Source organism: Prionailurus viverrinus, chromosome X (genome assembly GCF_022837055.1).
Source record: "Prionailurus viverrinus isolate Anna chromosome X, UM_Priviv_1.0, whole genome shotgun sequence".
In the NCBI taxonomy this organism is placed as follows: domain Eukaryota; kingdom Metazoa; phylum Chordata; class Mammalia; order Carnivora; family Felidae; genus Prionailurus; species Prionailurus viverrinus.
Window position 1 is genome coordinate 116,819,665 of NC_062579.1, and position 16,732 is coordinate 116,836,396.

The 16,732-nt window shown below is 44.6% G+C and overlaps 1 protein-coding gene across 3 annotated transcripts in view; it reads left to right on the forward strand.

Moving 5' to 3' along the window:
* MTM1 (myotubularin 1) overlaps positions 1–16,732 on the forward strand; it is a 97,596-nt gene that overhangs the window by 39,631 nt on the left and 41,233 nt on the right. For all 3 annotated transcript variants that reach the window (XR_007148883.1, XM_047843493.1, XM_047843494.1), the window contains 2 exons: positions 1,849–1,959; positions 6,280–6,381. Coding sequence is in view for 2 of the 3 variants with exons in the window: in XM_047843493.1 (XP_047699449.1) it covers positions 1,849–1,959; positions 6,280–6,381 (213 nt within the window). In the remaining variant the exon portion in view is untranslated. The remainder of the gene's footprint in view (positions 1–1,848; positions 1,960–6,279; positions 6,382–16,732) is intronic.

The following is a 16,732-nucleotide window of genomic DNA, read 5'->3' on the forward strand; positions in this document are numbered from 1 at the left end:
ATGCTCCGAAGAGCCTTCCAGGTTGGTGTGTGTGTCCATAGTTCATCCTTTTTTGTAGCTGGGTTGTATTCCATGGCATGGATGTACCACATTCTTAGACTTTTTGAATTTTTAGAATACCTATAAGCTGTATTCATATTTTATTTTATTTTATTTATTTTTTTTTTTTTAATTTTTTTTTTTAACGTTTATTTATTTTTGAGACAGAGAGAGACAGAGCATGAACGGGGGAGGGTCAGAGAGAGAGGGAGACACAGAATCTGAAGCAGGCTCCATCAGCACAGAGCCCGACGCGGGGCTCGAACCCACAAATTGCGAGATCGTGACCTGAGCCGAAGTCGGACGCTCAACCGACTGAGCCACCCAGGCGCCCCTCTGTATTCATATTTTATAAAGAAATGCTTAGTTTTTCTATTATATAAAGGAGAAGGATTGGAAGTAAAACTTCAGCTTTCCTTGTATCTCCCAAAAGGATATCTTCTAAAGAATGAAAATTCAGTGAACACCTTTAAAACATTTTCTTTATTATCAAAGTAATCACCGCAATAAAGGAAGTATTGGATTTAAAAAACCTGTGTAGGTCTCCCTTTGTCCGTGGCTTTTACGTTACTGTAGCCCATGTAGTTTGTATGCTGCTGCTTCCCACGTAAGCTTATTTTTCCACGTACTGTAATTATTTTAGTAGCTGCATGCTTAGTCCATCACATTGACGAGTGGTAATTTTCTCCACCCCGATGTCCACCTCCGGCTCCATTGAGCATCTTCACGTATACAGTGTTCTTCCTGTCGTGCGATAGCTGGAGCCAAGCTCTTAAGAATGCTTAAGAGTCAGAAGGCAGGAGCATTTGGCTCTTTTGATGCGTGTTCCCAGAGCTTGGCTCAAATGTCAGCCCTTCCCCGTATTTCCTAAGCAAGCCACAGAAGCTTTTGAAAGCTTTGATTGCCATGTCAGGAACCGGGAGTAGTACGCCAGCATCTGGAATGGTTGTGAGGACAAAATCAGAAAGATGGCGTGCACGATGCCCCTGTACACCTGGCACAGGCGGGTTTCTCCGTGCATGGCGGCTGCCGTCGTCTCGTGATGCTTGTGGTGTGACTTCACTAATGTGGTTCTGTCTTGCCAGCAGTTGTATGGACCCCTCGCACCCAGCGGTGGGGAAGGAATGATGGAGAGGCACGGCTATGCACTCAGGCCCTTCTACTTCGTGAAGTGCGCCCCTGCCTAAGCTAGGTGCTCCTTCCAGATGTCTGGTTTCTAGCGTGGGGAATATAGACCTATGAATTTCGGCAGACAGAGTGAAGCAAGTGACATAGCAGCAATCTGAATCAAGTGTTCTAGAACTTGAGAGGAAGGAGTGGTCAACTCTAATTAGGAAGCAATGCTTTGTTAGAGGTGATGTTTGCTGAGCCAGGGCTTGAGCCACGGGGAGAAGACATCTGGTAGTTGGGAAGGATAGAAGATCCGGGGCAAAGAGAACACCGTGCCGTGTTTGAGGACTGCTGAAGGTATTCACTTCGCCAGAGTGCAGAACGGTGTGGGAGAAAGGCCTGCAGAGACCAGGTGGATGTGACACCATGGGGCCCTTGAAATTGTGTGCCTGGGAGTTTAGTCTTTATTCTATAGGCGATGCAGAATGGCACATGTTTGGGGATGCATTTCGATTGCATAACTGGCTGTTGTAATGCTCGCTCTTTCACGTGTGATCTGTATCCTATTTTTGTTTATAAAAAGTGGTAAAAGGGCCAAGGTAAAATGCCCTAAAGCATATGTTCTTTTTTTAACAGACGTTTTTGATGTTTTAATGATACTGACAGAGATACTGACTTTTGCGTTTTTGTCCATTACAGGATTCTGCTCTAATACTTGATGTTCCTCTGGGTGTGATCTCCAGAATTGAAAAAATGGGAGGCGCGACAAGTAGAGGAGAAAATTCCTATGGTCTAGATATTACTTGTAAAGTAAGAGATTCAGTACTTTCTTGTGTGAAAAAAAGACACATTACTGTTGAATGATAAGTAAAGGTCAATGGGGGCTTAGAAAAAAATAATCAAAGACCCTTGTTCCTCTAAGGCCCTAGAAAGAATGGTTCTTCCTCAGGATCAAGCTTCCAAAACCGCCTGGGGAAATAGTTCCTATGAAAGAGTCCTGCTGGTGTCAGCATGTGTGAGGACTAACACCTGTCCTTCTGTCAGCTTGACTGAATAGGAAGAAAACTTCATAGATAGAATTTTCACACTCTCTAGTCTTTGCCCGAGTCTGCTCCTGGTGTCCCTTTATGTGATGTGTTGCCAGCTGGACATCTTCACACCCTGAAAGGAAAGAGAAATGCAAGAGATTCTACCCTCTGTGAACAGGCTGCGCCTCTAACAACCTCTCTAACAGTGGTCTACCATGTTGCTTTGGCGTGGTGGGTGGCAGGGATTTAATGGTAACAAAATTCACTCAGCAGTAATAGTAACGCTTCAGTGAGCCTCTGTGTTAGTCCACACACGTGCTAGGTGCTTTCCGTTCAGTCCTCAGGGCAATGCTCGGAGATGGACAATGGTGTCTCCACTTTATAGTTGTGAAGCCTGAGCATAAGAAGAGTTAAGTAACTGAGCTAAGATCACCCAACAAATGGCAAGGTTGGGATCCAAATACAACGAGATGGTCATTTTGCAAACAACAGGATAAACCTTCTGGAAAGAAAACTTCCTTTCCAGGGATTAAGGATCAGAAGACTACAATCTGAATCGAGTAATAAAATAGAATAATAACAGAATAGAAGAGAATAATGGCCAATCCCAGAAAGAGCTAGAAGGGGTTTGGAGGTCATCTGTCCCAGTGGTTCTCACAGCTAGATCTGGAAGGTGTGGCCTTTGCTCAGGCACTTTGATTTCTTAAAACTAATCTCCTATGATTTTGTTTTGATTATGAATGTGGTACATTTGTTTTATTACCTCCAGTTTATAAAAGATGAAGACTAGTACACTCCATCACGAAGCAAAGGATTGTGTCACCATTAGACCTGAACTGAAATTCTCTGTCACTCCCCACCTTGGCTTTTTTTTGTTTTTGTTTTTTGGGGTTTTTTTTTTGGTGTTTTTCTTTAAATTTAATTTAATGTTTTTAAATTTACATCCAAATTAGCATATAGTGCAACAATGATTTCAGGAGTAGATTCCTTAATTCCCCTTACCCATTTAGCCCATTCCCCTCCCACAACCCCTCCAGTAACCCTCAGTTTGTTCTCCATATTTAAGAGTCTCTTCTGTGTTGTCCCCCTCCCTGTTTTTATATTATTTTTGCTTCCCTTCCCTTATGTTCATCTGTTTTGTCTCTTAAAGTCCTCATATGAGTGATGTCATATGATATTTGTCTTTCTGTGACTAATTTTGCTTAGCATAATACCCTCCAGTTCCATCCAAGTAGTTGCAAGTGGTTTTTGGTTTTTGTTTTAATCCAAGCTACCTTAAATTCCTTATTTATGATCCCAGCTACTGTCTTCACTTTGGGGCCTAGAAATACAAGGATTTACATTTAAGGAAGGTTTTTGCATTTTGCATAAAAGATCCATGGGAGTATAGAGTTTCCGATTACAGTACTCAAGAGAAAATGGGGTTGCTCTATCGACAGTTTTGAAAGTGACTTTCATTCTGATAGAATTTTTTTAGAAGTCCTATTTGTTGCCTTATCAGTAGGAAGAATTTTGTATTTAAACATTAGTCCCCCCAAAATTAATAAGACAGGGCACATTTCCCCCTTTGACTGCTTATTATAAAAACAGAGCTTAGGAACAACTCCACTAGGCATCACTTGCAAATGTTACACACATGTTTCTCAGTATTAGCATTCAGCCCAAAGATGATGGCCTAGAACACTTGTGGCTCAGCCTCTTAATTCCATTCTCTCCCTGGGAATGGCGATATCTCAAGAGTCCAATCCCATGTTCATAGAACAGACCTGAAGGTGATAGAAAGGGACCCTGCTGGGTCCAAGGCGGATGCTTCTGTCTCTCGGAGGTCAGCTCCAGCTGGCATCAAGAAGCATCGTGCAGCTGTTACTCTACTGACACGGGTAGTTCTGAGGCCCCCAAATTTGGTCCTGTCGGCTCTGCACGTGGGGATTTTGGCTTGCCAGTAGTGTCTTTCACCCTTGGGAGGCAAGTCCCAGTGGGTGTCATCTAGCAGCAGAGGAGAACGTAGCTCTGAATATGCGAATTTTTAGCCAGGTGCCACAGGAGCCCCTGTTGACACCTTGGAGCCTTAAGGAAAAAAAAAAAGAGCAAGCCAAATCTTACCATCACAGAACCTCCTCTCTTCTTTCATGCCGCACCCCCGTTTACTCGCTTTAAAGACAGCCTGGTATTTCGAGGTCAGCGGTGATGGGTGTTGTTTCTATAGAAATGCGTTATAGAAATGATGTGTCCGTAAATCAGCCCCTTGGTGTTGGTGCAATGGGGGGATGTTCACTTGGACTCACTACAGCGAGGCTTGGTGGATCATCACAGGACCCACTTGTCAAACAGGCCGAGGGTCTGACCGTCCAGTTCTTCTGCCACAAGGCTCTTTGTCAGGTGCCTCTTCCCTGACAAGTCAGGCTCTCAGGAGACCAGGTGGAACTTACCACTTAGGATCGGCTCATATTTCTTTTGCAGATTTGGTGAGCTGCTGCCTGTGAGTCATTTGCCTTTTCCGTTTCAATTTTCTTGTTGGCAAGATGAGGTAGTAATTCTTTCTGTCCTTTAATTACAGCTGAATCAGATGGCAACAAGAAGTTGCTTGAATCACTTGTGCTTTGGCACAGTGCAAGTAGTTGTTTGAATCACTGATAGATCAAAATAAATGGTTATCCAGAAATGGTCTAATTTCTGGCCAAGTGGTGAAGAGCAGTGAGATTCTGGCGTTATCATCTGACCCCGGGCTGTTAGGAGGGAAGTTCTGTGCAGGTCTTTCAGCCTCATGGATCCTTGGCGATCCAGGGCTGTGCTCATGGTTCAGTTGCAGACCCTTTCAAACCATGTCATCCCAGTGAGATGATTATTCCCTTTTATTTGACTACTTCTTCGCATCCCGAGCCAGCAACTAATAACCCAGTTTTCTTGGAATATGTTGTGAATCGGTTTTTGGATTTTATTCAGTTATGTGCTTTTAAAAACAAAAGCACAGAATCCTGTAGCTGGCAAGGCCCGGCAGATGCCATCTGTGTACAGAGTAAGCAATCTTGGGTCACTCATCAGAGGTCTTAGGGTCCAGTTCTTTATACCGCCTCTGCTGCCAGTGGCATTCTGGGATGTCTTTTATATGGCAAGGAGCTTGCTAGTCCTTCATGCCAAAGACTTACGAAGCTTTAAATGTGCTCCTGAGATAATAAATGAAAAAGCACTTTGAAACAAATATAAAGATGGTGATGTCCAAGACGAAGTACCCCAGGGTCCAGCACAGGGCTCGTTTTTTTGTAGCTGAAAGCACAGTGCAGAATGTGCCGGTTTTAGTGTTCAGCCATCACTTGGTCACAGCACCATGATCAACTTAAGAGACAGCCTAAAACCCCTCACTTCAAAGAGAAGACAGAATGTTCTATAAAAACAACTTGATATATAAGGGAGCACTTTTGGTTTGGGTTTGGTTTAAAAGAAGGTTTTCTTATCAAAGAGCTACATATTAGAAGCTGTTTTTACAATCCAGGTTTGAGCATTGATTTTTAGTTCCTGGAAGCATAGGGGTCCTTCACTGTGGTTTATCTGGAACTCTGTGCAAGTCAACTCGATAGGAAGAATACGTCCCATTGCTTTGCATGAGCACTTACTGTGCCAAGCATTTCCTGAACTGTTAGACTTGAAAGTAGCAGGAAGCAGAGGGAGAGAGCTTCCGTGTTTTCCTGACATGTTTGACAATTTTGAGATTACATGTGATAGCAGGTACACATTTGAAAAGTTCTATGAATAAAATACTCTTTTGTGATGAAAATACCGCAGCAGCCAGTTGGAGCAGATAGACATCGTAGAGGGTGTGCAAGGCAGGGTGTGATTTTTCTCGTTACAAAATGATTGTAGCTCTGTCTTCTTTTTAGCACTAGTTGCTTTGTTTTTACATTCGTGACTACGATGGGGAGTGTTTTGAGGTGTTCTTAAACTGGATATTTCAAAATACCACACAAAGCAAAGTGATTTTCTTAGTAATCTCGATTAATTGTCCTTTCAGGTAAGTGAATCTTCCACTCCTTTAGTTGAATAGATTTTTTGCTAAGGAATGTCACTTTATTTGAAGACTGAACTGTCGAATCTGTCTGCCCCCTAGGACATGAGGAACCTGAGGTTTGCGCTGAAACAGGAAGGCCACAGCAGAAGGGATATGTTTGACATTCTCACGAGATACGCCTTTCCCCTGGCACACAGTCTGGTAAATTCCAGGGTTCTCCCCAGCACTGGGGGGCTGTTGGGAGTCTACTCTTTCATCTTACGCTCTGTGCTGTACTTCCCGGCATGATACATATGCCAGGACGTTTATTAAAGATGATTGAATTGTTCCGGGGGTGGGGAGGGGGCAGGCCTCTCCTCCGCTAGTCCATGTGGGATGGCTCACCCCAGGTGACTGGAGCATCACCCTGGGCAGCCTGTGCTCTCCCCCCACCCAGGGCGCCCCCCGCCTTGGCTCACCCTCTTTAAAAGGCATGAGGTAGCGAGGCAGACCGTCGGCACCTTCCTTTCTCCATTGTGCCTGGCTTCCACCTCTTCTCCCCTCTCCTGCCCTGCTCTAGTCTAAGCAAACTTGGAGGCAAACACCTGCTACAGGGACGGCAAGGAAGTAATTCTTATAAATATGAATATAAATATAAATATAAATATGTACCTTTGCTTTGAGTCTAGGATGAGTATGCCACTGTGTAGATAAGGGGATCAAGGAGATCATTTGATTTTTGTTTTCTTTTTAATAATTGTTTATTTTTGAGAGACAGAGAGAGAGAAACAGCATGAGCAGGGAAGGGGCAGAGAGAGAGAGAGAGAGAGAGGGAGACACAGAATCTGAAGCAGGCTCCATCCAAGCTCCGAGCCATCAGCACAGAGCCCAACGTGGGGCCCGAACCCACGAATCGTGAGATCATGACCTGAGCTGGAGTTGGACGCTCGACTGAGCCACCCAGGTGCCCCTGAAGGAGATCATTTGTAATGTAGCCCTTCTCCCTGAGGCCGTCTTTTAGGGCTTTTTGGCAATAGAGGCCTGAGGTTTGTTTGTTTGTTTTTCTAGTGAGACAAGGTTCCTCTCTTCTCAGATTTCATGGACAGTTGTTTTGGCCGAAGGAAATTCATGGTTGATGGAAGGGACAATTATACAAAGACTGGAGGTCTAGAAAGATATGAAGAACTCATGAGTCATGTGTTGATTACAGATTCACATGTAATGCTTTAAACAAATGTAATGATACAGAGTTGAACACGTTTTCAGCCTTTTCTCAGTTTTTGATTAAATGTGGGTTTGAAAACCTATTTAAGAACTAAACAATTTCCTTAACTATTAGGGCTAATAGAGTTTTATGGGAACACATCTTTGGAATATGAACGTGTGAATGTAAGTCTAATCCACGAAAATGCAGTTAGGGGGTGTGTTCTGTCTTAGGCTTTGCATATCTGGCCCGAAATAATCAGAAATTTGCTCCTATAAGTCCATCTCTCTGGCATCTTTTGTCTCTTTTAGGGTTTACTCCCCTAAAAAGTCAGTTCTTACACCAACTTTCTCCTAAACTACTGTCCCATCTCTCTCCTCCATCCAAAGTTCTGGAAAGAATAGTCTGTTCTCCTCTCCAGTTTATTCATTCCTCCAGCCCATTTCAGTATCTACCTTTAAAAAAAATTTAAAAAAAAAAATTTTTTTTTCAACGTTTTTTATTTATTTTTGGGACAGAGAGAGACAGAGCATGAACGGGGGAGGGGCAGAGAGAGAGGGAGACACAGAATCGGAAACAGGCTCCAGGCTCTGAGCCATCAGCCTAGAGCCCGACGCGGGGCTCGAACTCACGGACCGCGAGATCGTGACTTGGCTGAAGCTGGACGCTTAACCGACTGCGCCACCCAGGCGCCCCTAAAAAATTTTTTTTTAATGTTTATTTTTGACACAGAGAGACAGAGAGAGAGAGAGGGAGAGCATGAGTGGGGGAGGGGCAGAGAGAGAGAGGGAGACACAGAATCGGAAGCAGGCTCCAGGCTCTGAGCTGTCAGCACAGAGCCCGACGCGGGCCTCGAACTCACGGACCGTGAGATCATGACCTGAGCCGAAGTCGGATGCTCAGCTGACTGAGCCACCCAGGCGCCCCCAGTATCTACCTTTATTGCAGGTACCTTTTTGGAACTCAAGCTCTTACTGGCCAAATCTAGTGGCTCACTTCAGTCTTTATTCTGTTTGATCTTCCCTCAGAATTCACCAGTTTTGAGCACCCGTTCTAGCAAGTCCTGGTTTCTGTGTTATTCTGCCAACTTGACTGCCCTTCCCAGTCTCCACTGCCTCTGTCTTTTCCTTGGTGGACCATCTCGGTGCTGGTCTGCTCTCAGATACCTTCTCCTGTTACGCACTTTGCCTTGATGGTTTTGTTTCGTCCCATAGTGTAGGCCGCCACTGCTGTATTGGTGATTTCAAAATCTAGCCCTGACGCTGGCCTCCAGTGAATCTAACAAGCCTAATTCTCAAACATCTTCCTGTGGAAGTCCATGAGAATCACAAGCTTGTTGTCTCTCCCGACCTTTTTGCAGCTCACCAGACCTGTTCTTCAGCCTACATGTCCCTCAATCGGGAGGATCCTCACTTGCTCAGGTTCGAGAGTTTGTAGTCAGCTGTCTTATTCCCTTGCTGCCTTGCCACCCATAGCTACATCCATTCCAAATCTTAGAGGTTCTACTTACTAGTAACTCTCACATATTTCTTCCCATTTCTGCTTGTGCTTCCTCTTTTAAGCCATGCTTCCTAACTGGCTTCTGTTCTTTCACTTTCTCTCCTTCCAATTTACTCTTCACGGTGCTGCCAGTTGTTTTTAGTGGAACTACAATCACGTCAGTGCGTCCCACTCTCCACACACACGCACACACAAAATGCTCAGTGACTTCCCGTGGCTTATACCCTGCGCTCCGCCGTGTGCTCCTCTGGTATACATGGAGCTTTCGCAGCGTGGAGTCTTTGGTTTTTCTATCCCCTTTACCAGCAGGCTTCCTGTCTCTTTAAAGCCCATCCTCCACCACCTCGCTCAGCCCTAAGTCCTTTTACATACTGTGTGCATCCCTCACCGCCCCCTGTAGGGTTGGTCTGGCCTCTCACTTGTTAGACTTTGCAGGTCCCTCCATTAAAGCACTTACCTCAGTCTGCCTTACGTAATAATTATGTAGTAATTGCCTACCTCCTGCTCTACTATGGGCTTATCAAGGCGGGGACCAGCCTTTATTTTTCTCACCTCAGCATAATGACTTCTGCATGGGAGTTGTATAATGATGGCTTTTTTATGGAATTCAGGGCTAGTAGAAAGTGAAGGAAAAATCCATTTTATGGAAATGAGCGGGATGCATTTCTGGACGTTGTGGATGGAGCTCAGACGCCTAGGATCGCAAGTTGCTGCCACTGGAGCAATCCCCAGAGGGGTTGATTCCTCAGGTCTGTGGTACTTCACCGTAGCTCTTGTACCTGTGCTAGAAATCACTACGTCTTCCTTGGGAAGTCAGTAAAGTGACAAACTTGAGAAAAAATGTGAGCCTGATTGCTTATACAGAGTTTTAGGAAATTACATTCTCTAAGTTTTAACCACTAAAAGTCAGCTTTAAAAAAAAAGTTAAACTAGTCATCAAATCAATACAAGACAAGATACAGCTAAAAACTGATCGGCTATTAGCATGGCTTTTGGAATATCCGTTCCTGCTCTGCAAGTTGACATGTACAGCCGCCTCATGACTTCATTTCAGGGCACTGTGTTGGGTGGCGTCAGGGAGCAGAGGACACAAATGAGGAGTGGTTGCTACCTCGTACTATTCACAGATGTGATACAAAAGATAGGACACACATGTGTGGCCCCGATACGGAACTGTTCCATATCCCAACTTTTTTGAATCTGGAAAAGTGGCCCGAGCAAGGAGACAGAAGCCAGTTGGTAGGGATCTAAAGAAAGAGTTGGTGGTGTTTAAAAAACAAAGGGGTATCAGCTGGGTTGAGGGAAGAAGTGTTTCACTTAGAACCCGAGAAAGGTGAATGAATATATTTGGGTGCAGGGGAGAGGAGCCTTGCCTCTTTTCAAGGCAAGAGAGAGAAGGAATCTTTCTGGAGCAGGATCCCTGGGGAAGGCTGAGGGGGACGGGGTGAAGCCCAGTTGGTGGGGCAGTTTGGGAAAGGAGAAGGGACAAATTCCTCTGAGACAGGAGGGAAAGAAAAGTTTGCACACTGCCACAGTGGGGAATGTGAGAGTGTGCCAGAAAGGGATTTCCTGGAAGCCCTAATCTAAGCCTGATTGCATTAAACAATACAAAGGGCCCTGCTTGAAAAATATCACTTTGTTAACATTGTTGAAACTGGTAAATCAGCTGCAGATTATCTCAGTGAATTTTTTTTTATTGTAAGCATTTGAGGCCACAAGTAATCTTGCTGTTGTATCCATGAAATGGTGTATGGAGGCCAGGAGACCTAGGTTCGAAACCCAGCCATGGGGTGAACAGTGTACCAGGGGGCTTTTTGCTTTCCGACCACCCCTTTGGCTCTGTCTTGCCTCCTTCCTCAGTAGTATTTTCACCATGTAGTGTGTTCACGTTAGGACTTAAACTTTGTTTTTTTATTTGTTTCAAATTTTTATTTAAATTCTAGTTAGTTAGCATATAGTGTAATATTGGTTTCAGGTGTAGAATTTAGTCATTCATCACTTACATACAACACCCAGTGCTGCTGATAACAAGTGCCCTCCTTAATGCCCATCCCCTGCCCCCCTCCATCAACTCTATCGTTAAGAGTCTCTTGTGGTTTGTTTCCCTCTCTCTTTTTTGCTCCTTCCCTTATGTTCGTCTGTTTTGTTTCTTAAATTCCACACATGAGTGAAATCATATGGTGTTTGTCTTTCTCTGACTTATTTCACTTAGCAGAATACATTCTAGCTCCATCCACATCATTGCAAATGGCAAGATTTCATTCTTTTTGGTGGCTGAGTAGTATTCCATTGTGTGTGTGTGTGTCTGTGTCTGTACACATACATACATACACCACATCTGCTTTATCCATTCATCAGTCGGTGGACATTTGGGCTCTTTCCATACTTTGGCTATTGTTGATAGCGCTGTTATAGACATCGGGTGCATGTGTCCCTTCGAATCTGTATTTTTATATCCTTTCTATCCTTCCTAGCAGTGCAATTGCTGGGTTGTAGGGTAGTTCTGTTTTTAAGTTTTTAAGGGAACCTCCATACTGTTTTCCAGGGTGGCTACACCAGTTTGCATTCCCACCAACAGTGTAACTGGGTTCCCCTATCTCCACATCCTCGCCAACACCTGTTGTTGCGACCTAAACTATGAATTGAACTTGAGCAGTTTAGCCACCCACAGTCGACCCCAACCCATTAATTCAATTGTTTCTATATTATGTCAATCCATTAAGACTTGAACATTGTTCTTGTAGCATTTTCCACTTCAGCCAAAGTGTTTATTTTCTTGCTTTATTTTTGTTTTGTCTGACAAACGCTAGAAATTGTATTTTTACAAACTGCATTGTAAATGCTACTTCTAGGTAAATGATATATTTTTATAAGAAACGTGACCACACTTCTGACTTAACTTTTTGAAGGCAGGAACAAAAATTATACATATGAACAGAGCCTGATAGCACTACAGAATAGAGTACGTAATCATTGGGGTGATTTGCTCCATGCCGAAATTCTTCTTTCATTGATTTACTTTATTGTTTGCTCATTTGTTACTCCGTTGGGATAACCAGACAGAATATAAATTTTAGATGAGTGTTTAACTGTTAATCCCAACGTACCATTGAGTCATGAACTCAATTTATTAGTTTTCAACTAGCATTTTTAAATTGAGTAGAAGAGAAAATGTTAACAGCACAGTACCTAATACAGGTACGTATGGTTTGGTCAAATGTTTGTTTCAGAGGTGTGTGTGTGTGTACAGGGTCAGGGGGAGTGTAACGTATATGGTTTTCTGTTTATCATCATCTAGAAAGCTTGAAAAACAGTCTTTGAGGTAATGGCAGAATATGTAGAATAAAATGCTCTTTAACTTAATTTAGGCATTAATAAAGTCACTTCCATCTGTTTTTACCACTGTAGGCTATACTGTCTTGAATTTTGTTGCAGTGAACGGCTTGAGTTTTGACAAAAATCCTGGGGTGTAGACTCACATAGGGAAGTGGAGAGCTGGAAGGAGTAGAGCCTGGGACCCGGTCGCCAGGTTCATGGCAGCCGCTGATGAGGGAGAGGCAGACAGAGGACTTGTTTACAGAGCCCTTCTGGTGTGGGGTCACGAGTACATGCCATGCCGTCCAGTGGCCCGTGTCTGAATCTGGCTCAGTCGCATACCTGCTTGGCAACTTCGGAAGCCACGTAATATTTATGTGCTTCAGTGTTCTCATCTGTAATGAGGATAATAACAGGCTCTACCCCATAGAGTTTTTATGAGGATTAAATGTAAACTGTTTACAACAGTGCCTGGCACGCAATAAGTGCCCTTTTGGTGTCAGCTGTGCAGTCGTGCGCCATTTTCCCAGCAGGTGCAAAGAAGGATGATTACCCCAACACACTTTTGTTCCCCAGAACATTAATAAAGTAATTGTGATAATATGTGAGACACTTTAAGTCCCTTAAAACAAAGATGCCATATAGATAAGGTTACTGTTCTTAACAAACCACCGGTTGTACTTTGATAAAGGATTAATTGAAAGTGTTAAATTTCGCTGTGTCAAATCCAAAAAGCATCTTGAAATGTGAATGAGGGGCGGCAGTGATACTCTTCAGAAATGGTTTTCCGGTGTTGCTTTCTTTCCATCTTTTGACCCCACGTAGGCCTCCTGCTTTCCGGGTGGCACAGCTCACCCGGGTGTGTGTCCCTGTGCTTTGTACTTTTCTGTGCCGTTCTAGATGAAGCTCTCGAACACTGCATGGTTTCTTGCCTCTTGTTGTTCTGTGAGCTCATCAGCACCCAGGTAGTTTCAAAGGTTGGCAGTGTCTCGTTTGTTTTCGTACACTTGACCTTCCTGTGGGCAGTAGGAATAGGCACAGGAGAGGAGACTCTGGCTGTGCTTTTGAGAGAAACAGCTGGGTCTCAAAGCCTTTTCCATGGATACTAGCAGCCTTCTGGGGACCAATGGCGTGGCGCCTGCTACGGTGAGCAGCATAGGAGGACAGAGTGTTAAAAATGGCTGCACCTTTAGGACAGGGCCTGTCTGCATTTGCAGGTGTCTGGGACTCCTGCCTTTGCTTCTGAGTCTTTGGCACTCTCTTCCTTTTGGCCAGCTTTGGTGAGCCACATCGAATCTGGTATCTGGCTGAAGCACTTTGCCGGTTCTACCTTGTGTCCTCTCTGGCTCAAGTCCAGTTGTACTTGCTTATAAAAATGACGATGTACACATTGTGGGGGTGCACATCTGTTCTGATGACTTGAATGAGAGGTGTAAATGGTCCTGTGGATAGGCTATTAAAAACAAGGGTGCTTTTCCCTGGGCCTTTGTTTTCCAGTCCAGAATTGGGGAAATTTTTATAAATTGCTTTGAGATTTTAAAAATTTCAGACTGAAATTTAGTGGACTCTTACTTCCCAGGCTGACCACAGGATAAAAGCACACAGCTCATTTTCAGAAGGCAATTGAAATGAGAAGCAGTACTGTGTGTAGACACACACACATGCACGCACGCATGCACACCCCTACACACCTACCTCTACCTGTCTTTCAGCCTAGATGTGGCTTTAGGACTGAAGAATGTCTTAGTTCTCAAGTTTCTTTGTGCCCAGGACTCTTTTTTCTTTCTTGGATAAGCAGTAAATGTGTGCCAATTGAGGGTCTCCTCGTGCCTCCTGCCGCCTCCAAGACTTGGCCTTGGTCTCTGTCAGTCTCTCTCTTCTCCCTGCTCTCCATCTCCTGGAACCGTGCTCCCAGCTGGGCTGTCCCCGCAGTGCCACCCCCATTCAGAAGTCTAGTGTTCACTGCCTGCCTGCACGTCCTTGGCAGCTGCTCACTTCACAGCTCACCTGACTTCTCGCCCTCCTACTGCAGGGAACCTGTGCTTTTGAACGTGACTCAAGACCCTGTAAGTTCTCAAGCCACTGCTCCTTTCAGGGGTTTGTTTGTTTGTTTGTTTGTTTGTGTTTTAACTACTGAGTAGCTATAAGAAAATGTTTGTAAAACATATGTAAAGTATAAAGAAGTATGCGATCTGGAACATCCATCTGTCTCCCAGGATATCATGTCTTTGACTTCATTCACCACGGCTCTCTGCAGCCCGGCCTGGTCTGCTGGCTTCTGGTTTGCTGGCTCGAGGTGCCTAGTTTCCCAGGCTGTTTTGTGATTTTTGCCGGTGAGCTCCTATTCCTTGGACCTTTATGGGAATCCTCTGAGGCCAGGATTGAAGGCAGTTTGGCATTTCCTTCCGCCAGGCATCTTAGGGCACCACAAATGGGGGATGGTTACAGATTAGATTCTCTGCCTGATGTCTTCTGGGCCATCCGACTTTTATGAGTTTGGGCTACGAATTGGTTAAATTTGCTGCCATGTGGCTACAAATTCCTGGTGGGGGACAGCAGTAGAGATTTTTTTCTCCCTTAATTAACACCAATAATCTAGACAGGTAAGTTCCTTGGAGTCTCAGGGGGCCAGTTCCTATTTGTGCTTAACCCTGAGGTTGTAGCACTTGGGAGGCCAGCCTGTACAGGAGCTCATTTCCAGTTAGATGCCCATCCTAGCATCTGGGTGGGCCTGGGGCTTTATGTCCTTATGTCCTATCTCTTGGACCCCAAGAGGCCATGGAAACCAATTCCGTGAGTACCCTGAGGTAAAAGCCTGTGCTTTCCTCTTGGTCTCTGAGTTCCTGTTTGTGGCTAGTTTTTAGCTTCTGCGTATTTATTCCTCCCCAGCCAGCTCATCGGAGCATTTTTAGAAAGGTTTCTGTTTTATCCAGCATCGTTAGATGTTCTCAGCAGAAGGCTCACTTAGGGCATCTGTACCATCACACTTCCAGATACCTCTCCGTGTGGCTTCTGAGATCTGAAGGGCCTGGTCCTCTGCCTCTTTAGCTTCTTTTCAGCTTCCTTGGCTTCCTTGCGCTAAGTGTGGGTTTTCTAGAAAAATCCATCCTTGCCCTCCTCCTCGCTCTATGCCATCCCCTCATCAGTCTCTCTTCCCCTCATGTCTTCCAGCACTGTCTGGGCATGACTTGCACATCCAAAGCTTCATGTTTCCCTTTCGTGGCTCCATAACTTCAACTGACACCTAAACATTTGTCTAAAATTAATCTCTCCTCTTTCCCTTAAACCTCCTCATTTGTGCTCCCAGTTTCTTGTGCTGTCTTCCCCTCCTCCAAAATCCAGGCCACTCGAAGATTTCCCTTTTCCTGAACATTTACTGAAGCCAGCCTGACTTGGTTCAGGTTTTCATCTCCTCTTTTCTCAACTGCCGAGATGGTACTTAAACTAGTTGCCGTGCTTCCTTTTTGTCTCCGATCTGGTCCAGCCCTGCACGTGCTGTCTGTCGCTTCCCTCTCCCCCGGACACGACTCACATTCCCTTGCCCCTAAAACTTTGCCAGTCCCTCCCTCTCAGTCAGTGTCAGTGCAAACTTCTATCTCCCTCATTTTGTGTGTGGCCTCACCTCTCAACTGTCCCCACTTTTTTCTACCCCCTCCTATGCTCTGGTGTTTGCTGATGGCCTCATATTCTCGGAGTTTGGGTCCCATTTGGGCCTTTTTGTCACATCATTGTTATTACCATGTCCAAAGTCATCTTACCCTTCCAGGCCCCTCTCTCCAGAAGTAACCTAGGCATTCTCTGGAGCCCCAGGTGCTTTATCTGTACCTCTCATGGCACTTAACTGCTCTCCTCTTTACACGATTGATAGTTGTGCCTCCTTGTCACTCTCCTTTGGAGGATTTCTAACCCCTTACAGACAGTACCTGGGTCTTACTCGTCTTTTTGTATACTTAATACCTTGTTCATAGTAGGCCCTTGGTAAATGTTTGTTGAATTAATATACTAAGGTCAGTAGAGTGAATAAATTAAGAACCAGCAGCAACCAAGTCATCAATAAGAATATTCTGTTGAGAAAGGGCATTTATTCAACAAGTACTACTTTAAAATTTTGAAAATAGGCCATATATGACCGTAGTTGAAAATTCAGGAAGTATAAAAGGTATTGTTGTGGACCAAATGTGTGTGTCCTTCCCAAATCATACTTTGAAGCCCTAACCCCCCAGTGTGATGGATGATATTTGGAGGTTGGGCTTTTGAGAGGTGTAGGTTTAGATGAGGTCCTGGAGGTGGAGCCCCATGATGGGATTAGTGACCTTGGAGGAAAAGCGATGGACCAGAGCTGGTTGGCTGCCCTCTGTAGACCAGGAAGTGGGTCTCACCAGAACCCGACCATGCTGGCTCCTTGACTTTATGCTTCACAGCCTCCAGAACTGTGAGAAATAAATGTTCACTTTTTTAGGCCCCCAGTCTGTGGTAACTTGTTATGCTAGCCAGAGCTAACTAAGACAGGCATGTAGTAAAAATCTCTCCCTCCCAGCACTGTTCACCCATCTC